The sequence below is a fragment of the Nematostella vectensis genome, chromosome 10 (assembly GCF_932526225.1).
Source record: "Nematostella vectensis chromosome 10, jaNemVect1.1, whole genome shotgun sequence".
Lineage (NCBI taxonomy): Eukaryota > Metazoa > Cnidaria > Anthozoa > Actiniaria > Edwardsiidae > Nematostella > Nematostella vectensis.
In genome coordinates, this window is record NC_064043.1 from 15479878 (window position 1) to 15498590 (window position 18713).

Sequence of the window (18713 nt, forward strand, 5' to 3'; positions counted from 1 at the left end):
TATTATAGAAAATAAGGATCTGCACAAGAACCCTCATCTCAATGCAATAACGGTGTTATATTATAGAAAATAAGGATCTGCACAAGACCCCTACATCTCGATGCAATAACGGTGTTATATTATAGAAAATAAGGATCTGCACAAGAACCCTCATCTCAATGCAATAACGGTGTTATATTATAGAAAATAAGGATCTGCACAAGACCCCTACATCTCGATGCAATAACGGTGTTATATTATAGAAAATGAGGATCTGCACAAGACCACTCATCTCGATGCAATAACGGTATTATATTATAGAATATAAAGATCTGCACAAGACCCCTACATCTCAATGCAATAACGGTATTATATTATAGAAAATAAGGATCTGCACAAGACCCCTACATCTCAATGCAATAACGGTGTTATATTATAGAAAATAAGGATCTGCACAAGACCCCTACATCTCGATGCAATAACGGTATTATATTATAGAAAATGAGGATCTGCACAAGACCACTCATCTCGATGCAATAACGGTATTATATTATAGAATATAAAGATCTGCACAAGACCCCTACATCTCAATGCAATAACGGTATTATATTATAGAAAATAAGGATCTGCACAAGACCCCTACATCTCAATGCAATAACGGTGTTATATTATAGAAAATAAGGATCTGCACAAGACCCCTACATCTCGATGCAATAACGGTATTATATTATAGAAAATAAAGATCTGCACAAGACCCCTACATCTCAATGCAATAACGGTGTTATATTATAGAAAATACGGATCTGCACAAGTCCCCTACATCTCAATGCAATAACGGTGTTATATTATAGAAAATAAAGATCTGCACAAGACCCCTACATCTCAATGCAATAACGGTATTATATTATAGAATATAAGGATCTGCACAAGACCCCTATATCTCGATGCAATAACGGTGTTATATTATAGAAAATACGGATCTGCACAAGACCCCTACATCTCGATGCAATAACGGTGTTATATTACAGAAAATAAGGATCTGCACAAGACCCCTACATCTCAATGCAATAACGGTATTATATTATAGAAAATAAGGATCTGCACAAGACCCCTACATCTCGATGCAATAACGGTATTATATTATAGAAAATACGGATCTGCACAAGTCCCCTACATCTCAATGCAATAACGGTGTTATATTATAGAAAATAAGGATCTGCACAAGACCCCTACATCTCGATGCAATAACGGTATTATATTATAGAAAATGAGGATCTGCACAAGACCACTCATCTCGATGCAATAACGGTATTATATTATAGAAAATGAGGATCTGCACAAGTCCCCTACATCTCGATGCAATAACGGTATTATATTATAGAAAATAAGGATCTGCACAAGTCCCCTACATCTCGATGCAATAACGGTATTATATTATAGAAAATGAGGATCTGCACAAGACCCCTACATCTCGATGCAATAACGGTGTTATATTATAGAAAATACGGATCTGCACAAGTCCCCTACATCTCGATGCAATAACGGTATTATATTATAGAAAATGAGGATCTGCACAAGACCCCTACATCTCGATGCAATAACGGTATTATATTATAGAAAATAAGGATCTGCACAAGACCCCTACATCTCAATGCAATAACGGTGTTATATTATAGAAAATGAGGTTCTGCACAAGACCCCTACATCTCAATGCAATAACGGTGTTATATTATAGAATATCAGGATCTGCACAAGACCCCTACATCTCAATGCAATAACGGTGTTATATTATAGAAAATAAGGATCTGCACAAGTCCCATACATCTCGATGCAATAACGGTATTATATTATAGAAAATAAGGATCTGCACAAGACCCCTACATCTCAATGCAATAACGGTATTATATTATAGAAAATAAGGATCTGCACAAGTCCCCTACATCTCGATGCAATAACGGTATTATATTATAGAAAATGAGGATCTGCACAAGACACCTACATCTCAATGAAATAACGGTATTATATTATAGAAAATGAGGATCTGCACAAGACCACTCATCTCGATGCAATAACGGTATTATATTATAGAAAATGAGGATCTGCACAAGTCCCCTACATCTCAATGCAATAACGGTGTTATATTATAGAAAATGAGGTTCTGCACAAGACCCCTACATCTTGATGCAATAACGGTATTATATTATAGAAAATAGGGATCTGCACAAGACCCCTACATCTTGATGCAATAACGGTATTATATTATAGAAAATGAGGATCTGCACAAGTCCCCTACATCTCGATGCAATAACGGTATTATATTATAGAATATAAGGATCTGCACAAGACCCCTACATCTCAATGCAATAACGGTGTTATATTATAGAATATAAGGATCTGCACAAGTCCCCTACATCTCAATGCAATAACGGTGTTATATTATAGAAAATGAGGTTCTGCACAAGACCCCTACATCTCGATGCAATAACGGTATTATATTATAGAAAATAAGGATCTGCACAAGACCCCTACATCTCGATGCAATAACGGTATTATATTATAGAAAATGAGGATCTGCACAAGACCCCTACATCTCAATGAAATAACGGTATTATATTATAGAAAATAAGGATCTGCACAAGACCCCTACATCTCGATGCAATAACGGTATTATATTATAGAAAATAGGGATCTGCACAAGACCCCTACATCTCGATGCAATAACGGTATTATATTATAGAAAATAAGGATCTGCACAAGTCTCCTACATCTCGATGCAATAACGGTATTATATTATAGAAAATAAGGACCTGCACAAGACCCCTACATCTCAATGAAATAACGGTATTATATTATAGAAAATAAGGATCTGCACAAGAACCCTACTTCTCAATGCAATAACGGTGTTATATTATAGAATATAAGGATCTGCACAAGACCCCTACATCTCAATGAAATAACGGTATTATATTATAGAAAATGAGGATCTGCACAAGACCCCTACATCTCAATGAAATAACGGTATTATATTATAGAAAATAAGGATCTGCACAAGACCCCTACATCTCGATGCAATAACGGTATTATATTATAGAAAATAGGGATCTGCACAAGACCCCTACATCTCGATGCAATAACGGTATTATATTATAGAAAATAAGGATCTGCACAAGTCCCCTACATCTCGATGCAATAACGGTATTATATTATAGAATATAAGGATCTGCACAAGACCCCTACATCTCAATGCAATAACGGTGTTATATTATAGAAAATGAGGATCTGCACAAGTCCCCTAAATCTCAAGGAAATAACGGTGTTATATTATAGAAAATAAGGATCTGCACAAGACCCCTACATCTCGATGCAATAACGGTGTTATATTATAGAAAATGAGGATCTGCACAAGACCACTCATCTCGATGCAATAACGGTATTATATTATAGAATATAAAGATCTGCACAAGACCCCTACATCTCAATGCAATAACGGTGTTATATTATAGAAAATGAGGATCTGCACAAGACCCCTACATCTCGATGCAATAACGGTATTATATTATAGAAAATAGGGATCTGCACAAGACCCCTACATCTCGATGCAATAACGGTATTATATTATAGAAAATGAGGATCTGCACAAGTCTCCTACATCTCGATGCAATAACGGTATTATATTATAGAAAATAAAGATCTGCACAAGACACCTACATCTCAATGCAATAACGGTGTTATATTATAGAAAATAAGGATCTGCACAAGACCCCTACATCTCGATGCAATAACGGTATTATATTATAGAAAATAAGGATCTGCACAAGACCCCTACATCTTGATGCAATAACGGTATTATATTACAGAAAATAGGGATCTGCACAAGTCTCCTACATCTCAATGCAATAACGGTATTATATTATAGAAAATAAGGATCTGCACAAGTCTCCTACATCTCAATGCAATAACGGTATTATATTATAGAAAATAAGGATCTGCACAAGTCTCCTACATCTCAATGCAATAACGGTATTATATTATAGAAAATAAGGATCTGCACAAGACCACTCATCTCGATGCAATAACGGTGTTATATTATAGAATATAAGGATCTGCACAAGTCCCCTACATCTCGATGCAATAACGGTGTTATATTATAGAATATAAAGATCTGCACAAGACCCCTACATCTCAATGCAATAACGGTGTTATATTATAGAATATAAAGATCTGCACAAGACCCCTACATCTCGATGCAATAACGGTGTTATATTATAGAAAATAAGGATCTGCACAAGAACCCTACATCTCGATGCAATAACGGTGTTATATTATAGAATATAAAGATCTGCACAAGTCCCCTACATCTCAATGCAATAACGGTGTTATATTATAGAATATAAAGATCTGCACAAGAACCCTACATCTCGATGCAATAACGGTATTATATTATAGAATATAAAGATCTGCACAAGTCCCCTACATCTCAATGCAATAACGGTGTTATATTATAGAAAATACGGATCTGCACAAGACCCCTACATCTCAATGCAATAACGGTGTTATATTATAGAAAATAAGGATCTGCACAAGTCCCCTACATCTCGATGCAATAACGGTATTATATTATAGAAAATAAGGATCTGAACAAGACACCTACATCTCAATGCAATAACGGTATTATATTATAGAAAATGAGGATCTGCACAAGACCCCTACATCTCAATGCAATAACGGTATTATATTATAGAATATAAAGATCTGCACAAGTCCCCTACATCTCAATGAAATAACGGTATTATATTATAGAAAATAGGGATCTGCACAAGACCCCTACATCTCGATGCAATAACGGTGTTATATTATAGAATATAAGGATCTGCACAAGACACCTACATCTCAATGCAATAACGGTGTTATATTATAGAAAATAAGGATCTGCACAAGTCCCATACATCTCGATGCAATAACGGTATTATATTATAGAAAATAAGGATCTGCACAAGACCCCTACATCTCAATGCAATAACGGTATTATATTATAGAAAATAAGGATCTGCACAAGTCCCCTACATCTCGATGCAATAACGGTATTATATTATAGAAAATGAGGATCTGCACAAGACACCTACATCTCAATGAAATAACGGTATTATATTATAGAAAATGAGGATCTGCACAAGACCACTCATCTCGATGCAATAACGGTATTATATTATAGAAAATGAGGATCTGCACAAGTCCCCTACATCTCAATGCAATAACGGTGTTATATTATAGAAAATGAGGTTCTGCACAAGACCCCTACATCTTGATGCAATAACGGTATTATATTATAGAAAATAGGGATCTGCACAAGACCCCTACATCTCGATGCAATAACGGTATTATATTATAGAATATAAGGATCTGCACAAGACCCCTACATCTCCATGCAATAACGGTGTTATATTATAGAATATAAGGATCTGCACAAGTCCCCTACATCTCAATGCAATAACGGTGTTATATTATAGAAAATGAGGTTCTGCACAAGACCCCTACATCTCGATGCAATAACGGTATTATATTATAGAAAATAAGGATCTGCACAAGACCCCTACATCTCAATGCAATAACGGTATTATATTATAGAAAATGAGGATCTGCACAAGACCCCTACATCTCAATGAAATAACGGTATTATATTATAGAAAATAAGGATCTGCACAAGACCCCTACATCTCGATGCAATAACGGTATTATATTATAGAAAATAGGGATCTGCACAAGACCCCTACATCTCGATGCAATAACGGTATTATATTATAGAAAATAAGGATCTGCACAAGTCCCCTACATCTCGATGCAATAACGGTATTATATTATAGAATATAAGGATCTGCACAAGACCCCTACATCTCAATGCAATAACGGTGTTATATTATAGAAAATGAGGATCTGCACAAGTCCCCTAAATCTCAAGGAAATAACGGTGTTATATTATAGAAAATAAGGATCTGCACAAGACCCCTACATCTCGATGCAATAACGGTGTTATATTATAGAAAATGAGGATCTGCACAAGACCACTCATCTCGATGCAATAACGGTATTATATTATAGAATATAAAGATCTGCACAAGACCCCTACATCTCAATGCAATAACGGTGTTATATTATAGAAAATGAGGATCTGCACAAGACCCCTACATCTCGATGCAATAACGGTATTATATTATAGAAAATAGGGATCTGCACAAGACCCCTACATCTCGATGCAATAACGGTATTATATTATAGAAAATAAGGATCTGCACAAGACCACTCATCTCGATGCAATAACGGTATTATATTATAGAAAATGAGGATCTGCACAAGTCCCCTACATCTCAATGCAATAACGGTATTATATTATAGAATATAAGGATCTGCACAAGACCCCTACATCTCGATGCAATAACGGTATTATATTATAGAAAATAAGGATCTGCACAAGACCACTCATCTCGATGCAATAACGGTATTATATTATAGAAAATGAGGATCTGCACAAGACCCCTACATCTCGATGCAATAACGGTATTATATTATAGAAAATGAGGATCTGCACAAGACCACTCATCTCGATGCAATAACGGTGTTATATTATAGAAAATGAGGATCTGCACAAGACCCCTACATCTCGATGCAATAACGGTGTTATATTATAGAAAATAAGGATCTGCACAAGACCCCTACATCTCAATGCAATAACGGTATTATATTATAGAAAATGAGGATCTGCACAAGTCCCCTACATCTCAATGCAATAACGGTATTATATTATAGAAAATAAAGATCTGCACAAGAACCCTACATCTCAATGCAATAACGGTATTATATTATAGAAAATAAGGATCTGCACTAGACCCCTACATCTCAATGCAATAACGGTATTATATTATAGAAAATACGGATCTGCACAAGACCACTCATCTCAATGCAATAACGGTATTATATTATAGAAAATGAGGATCTGCACAAGACCCCTACATCTCGATGCAATAACGGTATTATATTATAGAAAATGAGGATCTGCACAAGACCACTCATCTCAATGCAATAACGGTATTATATTATAGAAAATAAGGATCTGCACAAGTCCCCTACATCTCGATGCAATAACGGTATTATATTATAGAAAATAGGGATCTGCACAAGACCCCTACATCTCGATGCAATAACGGTGTTATATTACAGAAAATAAGGATCTGCACAAGTCCCCTACATCTCAATGCAATAACGGTATTATATTACAGAAAATAAGGATCTGCACAAGACCCCTACATCTCGATGCAATAACGGTGTTATATTACAGAAAATAAGGATCTGCACAAGACCCCTACATCTCGATGCAATAACGGTATTATATTATAGAAAATAGGGATCTGCACAAGTCCCTACATCTCGATGCAATAACGGTGTTATATTATAGAAAATAAAGATCTGCACAAGACCCCTACATCTCGATGCAATAACGGTGTTATATTATAGAAAATAAAGATCTGCACAAGTCCCCTACATCTCGATGCAATAACGGTGTTATATTATAGAAAATAAGGATCTGCACAAGTCCCCTACATCTCAATGTAATAACGGTATTATATTATAGAAAATAAGGATCTGCACAAGACCCCAACATCTCGATGCAATAACGGTGTTATATTATAGAAAATAAGGATCTGCACAAGTCCCCTACATCTCGATGCAATAACGGTGTTATATTATAGAAAATAAGGACCTGCACAAGACCCCTACATCTCGATGCAATAACGGTATTATATTATAGAAAATAAAGATCTGCACAAGTCCCCTACATCTCAATGCAATAACGGTGTTATATTATAGAAAATGAGGTTCTGCACAAGACCCCTACATCTCGATGCAATAACGGTGTTATATTATAGAAAATAAGGACCTGCACAAGACCCCTACATCTCGATGCAATAACGGTGTTGTATTATAGAAAATACGGATCTGCACAAGTCCCCTACATCTCAATGCAATAACGGTGTTATATTATAGAAAATAAGGATCTGCGCAAGTCCCCTACATCTCGATGCAATAACGGTGTTATATTATAGAAAATAAGGATCTGCACAAGACCCCTACATCTCGATGCAATAAAGGTATTATATTATAGAAAATAGGGATCTGCACAAGACCCCTACATCTCGATGCAATAACGGTATTATATTATAGAAAATAGGGATCTGCACAAGACCCCTACATCTCGATGCAATAACGGTGTTATATTATAGAAAATGAGGATCTGCACAAGACCCCTACATCTCGATGCAATAACGGTGTTATATTATAGAAAATAAGGATCTGCACAAGTCCCCTACATCTCAATGCAATAACGGTATTATATTATAGAAAATAAGGATCTGCACAAGTCCCTTACATCTCAATGCAATAACGGTATTATATTATAGAAAATGAGGATCTGCACAAGACCCCTACATCTCAATGAAATAACGGTATTATATTATAGAAAATAAGGATCTGCACAAGACCCCTACATCTCGATGCAATAACGGTATTATATTATAGTAAATGAGGATCTGCACAAGACCCCTACATCTCAATGCAATAACGGTATTATATTATAGAATATAAAGATCTGCACAAGTCCCCTACATCTCGATGCAATAACGGCATTATATTATAGAAAATGAGGATCTGCACAAGACCCCTACATCTCAATGCAATAACGGTATTATATTATAGAAAATGAGGATCTGCACAAGACCACTCAATGCAATAACGGTATTATATTATAGAAAATAAGGGCAAAGCAGATGCGCATTATTATCTTAACAGAAAATGTCTTTCGTTCGTGATTATTTTGTGTGTTTTTTAATAACTTTATGCTATTTACAATGTTCAAACGCTAAGGGACACACCTGAAGTGCCTAATGACAATTCTGAAGACAACAGTAATCATTTTGTTGATGCTGATTAATGTGGCGTCGTTGAAGATGACGAGGGTGGCGATGTGACTATCATGACTGACTATCATGCAGTTGACCGTGCAGGTGCGGGTACGGGGTGTCGTCATCCTGAGTTCAACAAAGCAACTCTTAACAAACAGAAGGTGCGCGCGTACCCTGGGCACGAGTTCCAAGCAAAGTAACTTTGCCCATTTCTAGTCTCACCGCCAATCTCTGCTAAGCCAAAATCGCTTTGCCCATCCCTGCCAGGTCCCTGACCCATTTCTTCTTTTAGCCAGGTCGCTTGACCAATCAATGTTTTTAGCCAGGCACATGACCTATCTCTGTTTATAGCCAAGTCATATGACCTTTCTCTGTTTAAGCCAGGTCACATGACCTATCTCTGTTTTAGCCAGGTCACATGACCCATCTCTGTTTTAGCCAGGTCACATGACCCATCTCTGTTTTAGCCAGGTCACATGACCTATCTCTTTTTTTACGCCAGGTCACTTGACCTATCTCTTCTTTTAACCAGGTCACATGACCCATCCCCGTTCTCAGCCAGGTCACATGACCTATCTGTGTTATAAGTCATGTCACGTTATCTAAAGGTGGGTGTCTTCCTGGTCCACCGTGAATGCTGTGTTCTTCGTTCCATTGTTATTTTTCGAGGAGCTGATACCATTACGGGTAAAACTGGAAATGTTTTTCCTCTTCGGCTTTAAGGTTTTCAAAAATCCTTCTTTCTCAATAAACATCAGTGAGAGAAAGCTGAGTATAAAAGCGTCAAACATGCACACGAGTGCCACCCAATATGACCATTTGACGTCACAAGAGCCCGATTGATATGAGCCGGCGCTTGAACCGCAGACCGCTCGGACAGTAGGCGCATCCCAGCCAGAAGGATAGATCAGACAGGCCAGCATAAGACAGCATCCTAAAACAATAACACGAATTTGAAGTAACAACTCAACTCATGGAGGAGGGCATAAGGTTTTGCGGTGATGCGGTTTTGCCTTAAATTTGGCGAGGTTTTTTCGTTTTTTTCGTATTTTATTCCGCGGTATTGCGGTTTCTCTAGACTTCGCGGTTTGTGGTTAATAACTTGTTTTGCGGTTTTTGGCGTTTTTCTGTGCGGTTTTGCGGTTTTCCCCACTTACATTTTGCGGTTTTCCCCCCTTACGCCCCCCTCCTCAAGGTGTTTTATTTAGTTAAAACCACCTCAGACCATTTAGCTAACATGATGTGAAATTTATATGGCAATGTGAACTTTCGATGAAGCTTTCAGACTCAACTTCAGAAAGTCGTCGGATCTCTATCTGAAGAGAAACTTATACGAAGACTTTTCGTAGTTTTAATTTCTCTAGAATTAGCACAGGGAGCCCACTCAACTCAGCGCATTGTTTATCTAGCATGTTCTTTAAACTACGTTTATGAATATCAATTAGGTCGCGAAGTTCTCAATAAAACTCCTTCCAAATACATATGTCCGACCGAAAGAACATCAACGACAACACGGCTATTGTTTACAAAAAATCGCGCGGCATCAACCTGGGCTAATCATAACACAAGCAAACGAGCAACAGCTGCAGCTACCAGGATGGAGTATCGTATTGAAAAGGGATCACCTTTTTGTTTTGGTTTACAGGAAAGTACTCGTTAACGAGAATGCTGATAAGGGTGAGGTTTTTGAGTGGAGATTCGAAAGCGAAGAGAACGGCAAAATGAGTTCTGTTATGACGATCCACAGTAACACTGTTCCATTGAAAGAAATTGGCTTGTGGGACGGCGCTAAAATGGTCGCATTCGTCACGGGAGTATTTGGTGAAGTGTTGGCGTGCTTAACATTTTTGTACGCTGCTCTGGTCATATTTGCGTGCGGCTCTGAATGCAAATTTCTATACCCACCCCGACCACTCTTTGTATCGAACGCAAAGAAACTCCTGCCCCCTCTGGATGTTTTTTTTTTTTTTTGTCGAATTTTTCGCCGAGATTTCGGTAAAGTGTAATTTCAAATCGCAATTGATCCTTCGCCTGTGCTTTATAATGGAAGCAATTGCCATCAGAAGTTAGCTCCATCATCATTCTAGCGATATATGTGGAGAAATTTATATTTTGCGTTGATTTTATTTAAATAAAAATAAATTCAGCAGAAGTGGCGTCACAGAGTTTGGGAATAACTTTCCACCCTTGTCTGGACTTAAGCCATTAGGCGTGAAGTCGAGTTTTTGCAAAACCCGAATATTTTTGAACGAATTCGACGAAGGGATGTAAAACAAGTGTTCCAAACATGAATGGACACAATAAAGTATAAGACATATGTATTTGGAAGGAGTTTTATTGAGAACTTCGTGACCTAATTGATATTCATAAACGAAGTTTAAAGCACATGCTAAATAAACAATTCGCTGAGTTGAGTGGGCTCCCTGTGGAATTAGAATGTTTTAAGAATTCGGTATTGATCCGTTGACGTCCAAAACGAAGTTTGGAAAATAAAATACTTCCGTTGTTTTGAAAATCAGTATTCATTTTATTCGAATTTCTTATGTTTAAATCTGAATAATCCTTCGTTTTAAATAAACGTGGCCTCCCTGAATATTGAAAGAAAACGGTATGCACAATTTCAAGCTTTGCCAGTGATTAGATGTATTCTCTTTCTCGAGTAAATGAATTGAGTTAAATTATTAATCCACTTGCAATTCGCTCATTTACCTGCCAATACGACATGCAAATATTTGTATATCTAAAAAGTAAATCGGATGACTTTGTTTAACTAAGTTTGGTTTTAATTATTAATATCTGGCGACCAAATTCAAACCACAAAGTCAAATCTAGAAAAAGTTCGTGCAGTTTTCAACATTGTGACGGTAGCTTTAAGGATCATCCTATAATTGCTTGGACTATGTCATAGGCGAGCGCTTTTTCAAACCTTTCTCCTGTGCTCCATAGTCCCATGGCGAATGCATAGCTTTAGACGGAGTTTTAACTTTTTTCAGTAAATAGTTATTCATGAAGAAAGCGGAAAACTCTAGAAAATCGAATATGTGACCTCACACAGACGATGTATCTCCGAGGTTAAATATTTAAAGAATTTTGTACGATTTTGGCAAAATGCTCTAGTCTCTATCAGACTTACGGTAGAAACTGGGGTAAATTAAAAGTCTTACCGGAAAAAGCTTGTAATCCACTGCAAAAGCGAAATCCCAAGCCAGACTTGTTCAAACAGCATAATGAATAAACAAATACCACGACGAGCGAGCCAAAAATCGAAATAAACGCGAACAACACAAATATAGTAGCAGCTTTCCAAGCGGACGATGGGATTGAGGAGAAGTGGTTCAGTTCCCCAGAGCAACGTCCCGTACTGCCTCCCGTGCAACTACGATAAAGTCCGAAGTCAGTTTGTAGGCCAGAAGCGCTATCCTTTCCACCAAGCCACTGCGCTTGAACGAACACCACCACTATCATAATCCCAATAAAAATCGTGCATAGAGACCACAGAGCGACCAAAATACTCCGGGATCGTGACTTGTACCAGGATTTGTAGGGCCGGCCATTGCGAAACATCGCGGCCGGTGAAGTCACTTCTTCTTTCTTGTCTCCTTGTTCCGAGTCTCCTTCTTCTCTGTTTTCTTGCTCGTGATCCCTACACTTCGCTGACTGCGAAACACCAAAACTGTGCTTTCTGAGAGCAAAACAAGGCATTATTGGTCGAGTCTCTTGGGGTTTGAATAGTACAGAATGACTCCCGCGGGGGTTTTGTGGGCCCAAAGATCACACTTTCCGCAGACCTTGTTTCTGTTGTGTGACTTAGCGGGCGAGTTATTAGGGACTGTATAGTATTCACATCATTAATTGTGCGGTATGACAGTCGTAGTCGGCTTGGCATGGCGCGGAACTAGGAGGAGAGACTTTTTGATGGATATGTTAAGCGGATCGGAACCCTCGGAAAAACAATTGTAACTCAGTGATCCTTTGCGAACTTATTCTTGAGAAAAAGAAAACGCGCTGACAATAAATGATTATTACTTTTTATTGGCATTTTATTTATTACAACAATGACCTAGAAATCCTGACAGCTATTTGGATTAACGTTTAAAATATTTCTTTTTTCATCCATTCTTTGCAATTACTTTGATGAAATTTCGATTTAAAAATCCATGGCCTAGAATTTGGAGTACAAAAAATGTAACCAAGTTTTTAAATCAAATCGGTCGACGGTTCTCAGAAATTTCTTTGATAAGGGAATCGACAGAAACTACACTCTTTTCTTTTCTTTGAATTTCGCTGGGCTGCCTCTGCTTGCGAGGAACTGGGACCCGCGGGAAATACCGGTAGAAGAACTCGAATGTTTCTTCTTTTTTTGTCGGAATTATAAACATGGTTACGTATCCATAGCAACATCCTGCTGGACAGACGGTGACGTGACCGCGGGCTCATAAGTCCATTTTGGAAATACTCGTTTGTACAGGTTCATGCAGACAGTGTCTTGGGCCTTAAGGGCGCCGTCAAACGAGCACTTCATGTGACCGTGGGTGCCTGGGGAGAATACGATACAAACAACACAGTATTTACGAGCACTTCATGTGACCGTGGGAGTCTGGGGAAGAATACGGTGTCAGTCAATACAGTATTTACTATACGAGCACTTCATGTGACCGTGGGAGCCTGGGGAAGAATACGGTGTCAGTCAATACAGTATTTACTATACGAGCACTTCATGTGATCGTGGGAGCCTGGGGAAGAATACGGTGTCAGTCAATACAGTATTTACTATACGAGCACTTCAAGTGACCGTGGGAGCCTGGGGAAGAATACGGTGTCAGTCAATACAGAAGCTCCTTAGACAGTCTTCCCCAGAGACTATATTTTTTTGTAGAACATGTACTAGCCAAAAATAGAAATAAAATAGAAATCATATGAATGAATGTATTCAGGGGGAATGGATTTCAGTGACTTTCCTGCGAATTCACTTTGTTAGGCTAAGTTAAAACGTATTCAAATGCATGCAAATGAAGGTGAACAATAGACTCTGGTCATTTGCATTGAATATGGCTCATGGATTATTCGACGTTTGAACTAAGCCTTAGTGAAACGTACAACCTAAATTTCCTACAACAGTTAGATATCGTATTTAAGTCGGATCCAGAGTTCTTACATCCTCGGAAACCCAGGGGTGTTTTCCTCTAGTGAAGTGTTAGGGAAAAAAACCCTTGGGTTGGGTTTTCGAGGATGGAGTTCTTAACTCACCCAAAGGTTCTAGTGGAATGTTAGATGAAGGTCTTATCTCACCCAACGGTTCTAGTGAAATTTTAGATGGAGTTCTTATCTCACCCAAAGGTTCTAGTGAAATGTAAGTTGAAGTTCTTATCTCACCCAAAGGTTCTAGTGGAATGTTAGATGGAGTTCTAAACTCACCCAAACGTTCTAGTGAAATGTTAGATGCAGTTCTTATCTCAATCAAAGGTTCTAGTGGAATGTTAGATGGAGTTCTAAACTCACCCAAAGGTTCTAGTGAAATGTTAGATGGAGTTCTAAACTCACCCAAAGGTTCTAGTGAAATGTTAGATGGAGTTCTTATCTCAATCAAAGGTTCTAGTGGAATGTTGGATGGAGTTCTTATCTCAATCAAAGGTTTTAGTGAAATGTTAGATGAAGTTCTTATCTCACCCAAAGGTTCTAATGAAATGTTAGATGGAGTTCTTATCTCAATCAAAGGTTCTAGTGGAATGTTAGATGGAGTTCTAAACTCACCCAAAGGTTCTAGTCAAATGTTAGATGGAGTTCTTATCTCAATCAAGGGTTCTTGTGAAATGTTAGATGGAGTTCTTATCTCAATCAAAGATTCTAGTGAAATGTTAGATGCAGTTCTTATCTCAATCAAAGGTTCTAGTGAAATGTTAGATGGAGTTCTTATCTCAATCAAAGGTTCTAGTGAAATGTTAGATGGAGTTCTTATCTCAATCAAAGGTTCTAGTGAAATGTTAGATGGAGTTCTTATCTCAATCAAAGGTTCTAGTGGAATGTTAGATGGAGTTCTAAACTCACCCAAAGGTTCTAGTGAAATGTTAGATGGAGTTCTTATCTCAATCAAAGGTTCTAGTGAAATGTTAGATGGAGTTCTTATCTCAATCAAAGGTTCTAGTGAAATGTTAGCTGCAGTTCTTATCTCAATCAAAGGTTCTAGTGAAATGTTAGATGGAGTTCTTATCTCAATCAAAGGTTCTAGTGAAATGTTAGATGGAGTTCTTATCTCAATCAAAGGTTCTAGTGGAATGTTAGATGGAGTTCTAAACTCGCCCAAAGGTTCTAGTGAAATGTTAGATGAAGTTCTTATCTCACCCAAAGGTTCTAGTGAAATGTTAGATGAAGTTCTTATCTCACCCAAAGGTTCAAGTTAAATGTTAGATGGAGTTCTTATCTCAATCAAAGGTTCTAGTGGAATGTTAGATGGAGTTCTAAACTCACCCAAAGGTTCTAGTGAAATGTTAGATGGAGTTCTAAACTCACCCAAAGGTTCTAGTGAAATGTTAGATGGAGTTCTTATCTCAATCAAAGGTTCTAGTGAAATGTTAGATGGAGTTCTTATCTCAATCAAAGGTTCTAGTGGAATGTTAGATGGGGTTCTAAACTCACCCAAAAGTTCTAGTGAAATGTTATATGGAGTTCTAACTCACCCAAAGGTTCTAGTGAAATGTTAGATGCAGTTCTTATCTCAATCAAAGGTTCTAGTGGAATGTTAGATGGAGTTCTAAACTCACCCAAAGGTTCTAGTGAAATGTTAGATGGAGTTCTAAACTCACCCAAAGGTTCCAGTGAAATGTTAGATGCAGTTCTTATCTCAATCAAAGGGTCTAGTGGAATGTTAGATGGAGTTCTAAACTCACCCAAAGGTTCTAGTGAAATGTTAGATGGAGTTCTAACTCACCCAAAGGTTCCTTGATATGCCCTCGTCGCCCATGCTTAGTGTAGAGTTCCACTGGCTTGAACCACATGATATCCTCTAGAAAAAGAAAGAGCAGAAGTATATTTAGAACATGGACATAACTAACAAGGGTTTGTTGGTTTTTGTACAAACCTCGATTGAAGAACAGGTACCGAATAACTGCCGAACGTTTATTGATTTTGTACGGGTGACCGCTGAGCACTATTTTCTTGGCGATGATTCTGTTGGGGTCAACTTTGTACAGCGAGCCTGTGGCGACTAATGTATGAGAACCTGGGGAGAGAATGGTCATATGGCTCAAATAAGGGACTCATAAGTAAGGGCAATTAACCTCATCCACATTCTGTTATCATATAGGTGTCACGTGGTTTCCGTGAATCAGGCAATTTTAAGAAATATAGATTAGCCAATCAGATGCAACCTTTTTGTTGATGTTTTGGCTGAGGTCATCTGCCCGCGTATTCTCAAACTGAATTGTTTTCTTTTTCCTTCTGATCTATGCTTGTCAGTCCCAGCTAGTGTTTCGGTGTGTTTCGAGAGAGGTTGACTACTTACCAGTCTGCCGGTCAGCGTTGAACACCATGACAGGACAAGGAGGGAACATGATAGGCGCGTACATACTCGCAACCGTGATGGCATCTTGGGGCAGAAAGCGCTCGTACTGGAACGTTAAACAACATTTAGAGACAGTAAAAGGTTGGTCTATGAGCATGCTTCTATTGTGTATCATATTTACTCTGGCTTCACCCAATCTACAAACATGATTGGAGTTAGTGTGTCAAGACTGTCAATGAAGATAGTACCAAGGGTCAATAGGGGCGTGGTGCATAGGGGTGTGCCACATAGGATATGGAACATATAGGTGTGCAGTACATAGGAGTGATACATAGGGGTGTGCCATTAGGACTTGGTATGGGGTGTAGTATAGGGTGGGGTCTATGTCTACCTTGTGTTTATCTCCTGAGGTGTGCTGGCTGAAAATGGGACAGGCTGTGAATCGTCTGTATCCGCAGTGGAACACAAGTCGCTCCTACACCACACAGAAAATATGTCAAAATAACATGTTAGGCTGGCGTTTTCTTTTTCTCTTATGTCTTCCAGCTACAGATATATTAATAGGTTGATTAGAGAGACAGGGATTCTCCAAGGTAGTGGCATGCATTTGATTTCATGGTAACTACAGTAGGACTTGGTGTGTAACAGCTCAAAGTTGTTTTACAGTGATGACACTCAAACCATGAACGGGCCGGCATCAGCATTTTTTCTGCAATTGTTGTGAAAGCAACCAATCAAGATCGGTTTCAAAGGCCTGCAATTGTTTTGTAAGCAACCAATCAAGATCGGTTTCAAAGGCCTGCAATTGTTTTGTAAGCAACCAATCAAGATCGGTTTCAAAGGCCTGCAATTGTTTTGTAAGCAACCAATCAAGATCGGTTTCAAAGGCCTGCAATTGTTTTGTAAGCAACCAATCAAGATCGGTTTCAAAGGCCTGCAATTGTTTTGTAAGCAACCAATCAAGATCGGTTTCAAAGGCCTGCAATTGTTTTGTAAGCAACCAATCAAGATCGGTTTCAAAGGCCTGCAATTGTTTTGTAAGCAACCAATCAAGATCGGTTTCAAAGGCCTGCAATTGTTTTGTAAGCAACCAATCAAGATCGGTTTCAAAGGCCTGCAATTGTTTTGTAAGCAACCAATCAAGATCGGTTTCAAAGGCCTGCAATTGTTTTGTAAGCAACCAATCAAGATCGGTTTCAAAGGCCTGCAATTGTTTTGTAAGCAACCAATCAAGATCGGTTTCAAAGGCCTGCAATTGTTTTGTAAGCAACCAATCAAGATCGGATTCAAAGGCCTGCAATTGTTTTGTAAGCAACCAATCAAGATCGGTTTCAAAGGCCTAGTGATATTTTGACCTTTTTTCGACATTATTTGGAGATTGTTTGGACGTGTATTTACCTTTGACTTGATGGGATCAGTGTAGCTTGGCAATCTTTTGATCACAAAGTGAACAACGGACATCTACAAAAAAGCAAGCCAGTAAAGTAAGCAAAAGTCAATGGAAAGCAATTGTGACATTCTTGTAGGTCTAAAATGGCGATGAATAGCATTATTTTAGGTTGATGATAATGGTTATAACAATGGTGGCAACGATTGTCATGTAGTGATAGTAATGATGATGTTGATGGTGATGATGAAGATAATGATGACAACAGTAATGATGATGGTGATGGCAATGGTGATGATGAGAGTGAGTGATGTGAAGGCAGTGTTTATAATGGTGGTGATGACGATGTTGCCAATACACACCTTTTGTTCGTGAGGAAGAAGACCAAATACTACAAGTGGTTTGCTGCTGTCAAATGAGTCTGTCAAAAGGAGAAGGGAGCGGACATCAAGTATACGATGCAGGGTAGGTGGACAGTAAATACAAGCAAGTTTAGCTGCAAGTCCAGTACAGAGAGCACAAGCAAGACATTGATGGACGGTAAAGATGGAAACCACAATACAAAGAAAGCAATGATCAGCAACATCCAGTTACCAGCAAAAAGAATAGCAGTAAAAGCAACAACAACCATTACCACAATAGAAACAACAACAACAACAACAGCAGCATAAGCATTAGGATTAGCAATAGCATTACCATAACATGAGTATCATAACACCAGCGAGGACCCATGATGTATCTTTGGGAATACATAGTTCACTCACCAATAAATGCTTTTGGGACATTGACGATGTGAACTGTGACAAAGCATCCAGGCTGTGGAAGCAGCAGCGAATTACTATTAGACAGTAAATAGTTTACTATATTCCACTTTAACACGAACGCGCGCTATAACAGG

The 18713-nt window shown here is 38.2% G+C and overlaps 2 protein-coding genes across 2 annotated transcripts in view; both read right to left on the minus strand.

Moving 5' to 3' along the window:
- Positions 1-8578: 8578 nt before the first annotated feature.
- Positions 8579-12869, minus strand: LOC5508669 (LHFPL tetraspan subfamily member 3 protein). Its single transcript, XM_001629192.3, has 2 exons — positions 12095-12869; positions 8579-9864 (listed from the first exon to the last, which is right to left on the minus strand). The coding sequence occupies exons 1-2, from the start codon at positions 12630-12632 to the stop codon at positions 9533-9535; spliced, it is 870 nt and encodes a 289-aa protein (XP_001629242.1). The 5' UTR covers positions 12633-12869; the 3' UTR covers positions 8579-9532.
- A 75-nt stretch (positions 12870-12944) lies between these two features.
- LOC5508675 (pre-rRNA-processing protein TSR1 homolog) overlaps positions 12945-18713 on the minus strand; it is a 34531-nt gene continuing 28762 nt past the window's right edge. The window contains exons 17-24 of the mRNA XM_032377457.2: positions 18580-18631; positions 18178-18236; positions 17827-17889; positions 16820-16903; positions 16429-16534; positions 16006-16146; positions 15856-15930; positions 12945-13466 (exon numbers count right to left, since the gene is read on the minus strand). Coding sequence (XP_032233348.1) covers positions 13312-13466; positions 15856-15930; positions 16006-16146; positions 16429-16534; positions 16820-16903; positions 17827-17889; positions 18178-18236; positions 18580-18631 — 735 coding nt within the window. The 3' untranslated portion in view covers positions 12945-13311. The remainder of the gene's footprint in view (positions 13467-15855; positions 15931-16005; positions 16147-16428; positions 16535-16819; positions 16904-17826; positions 17890-18177; positions 18237-18579; positions 18632-18713) is intronic.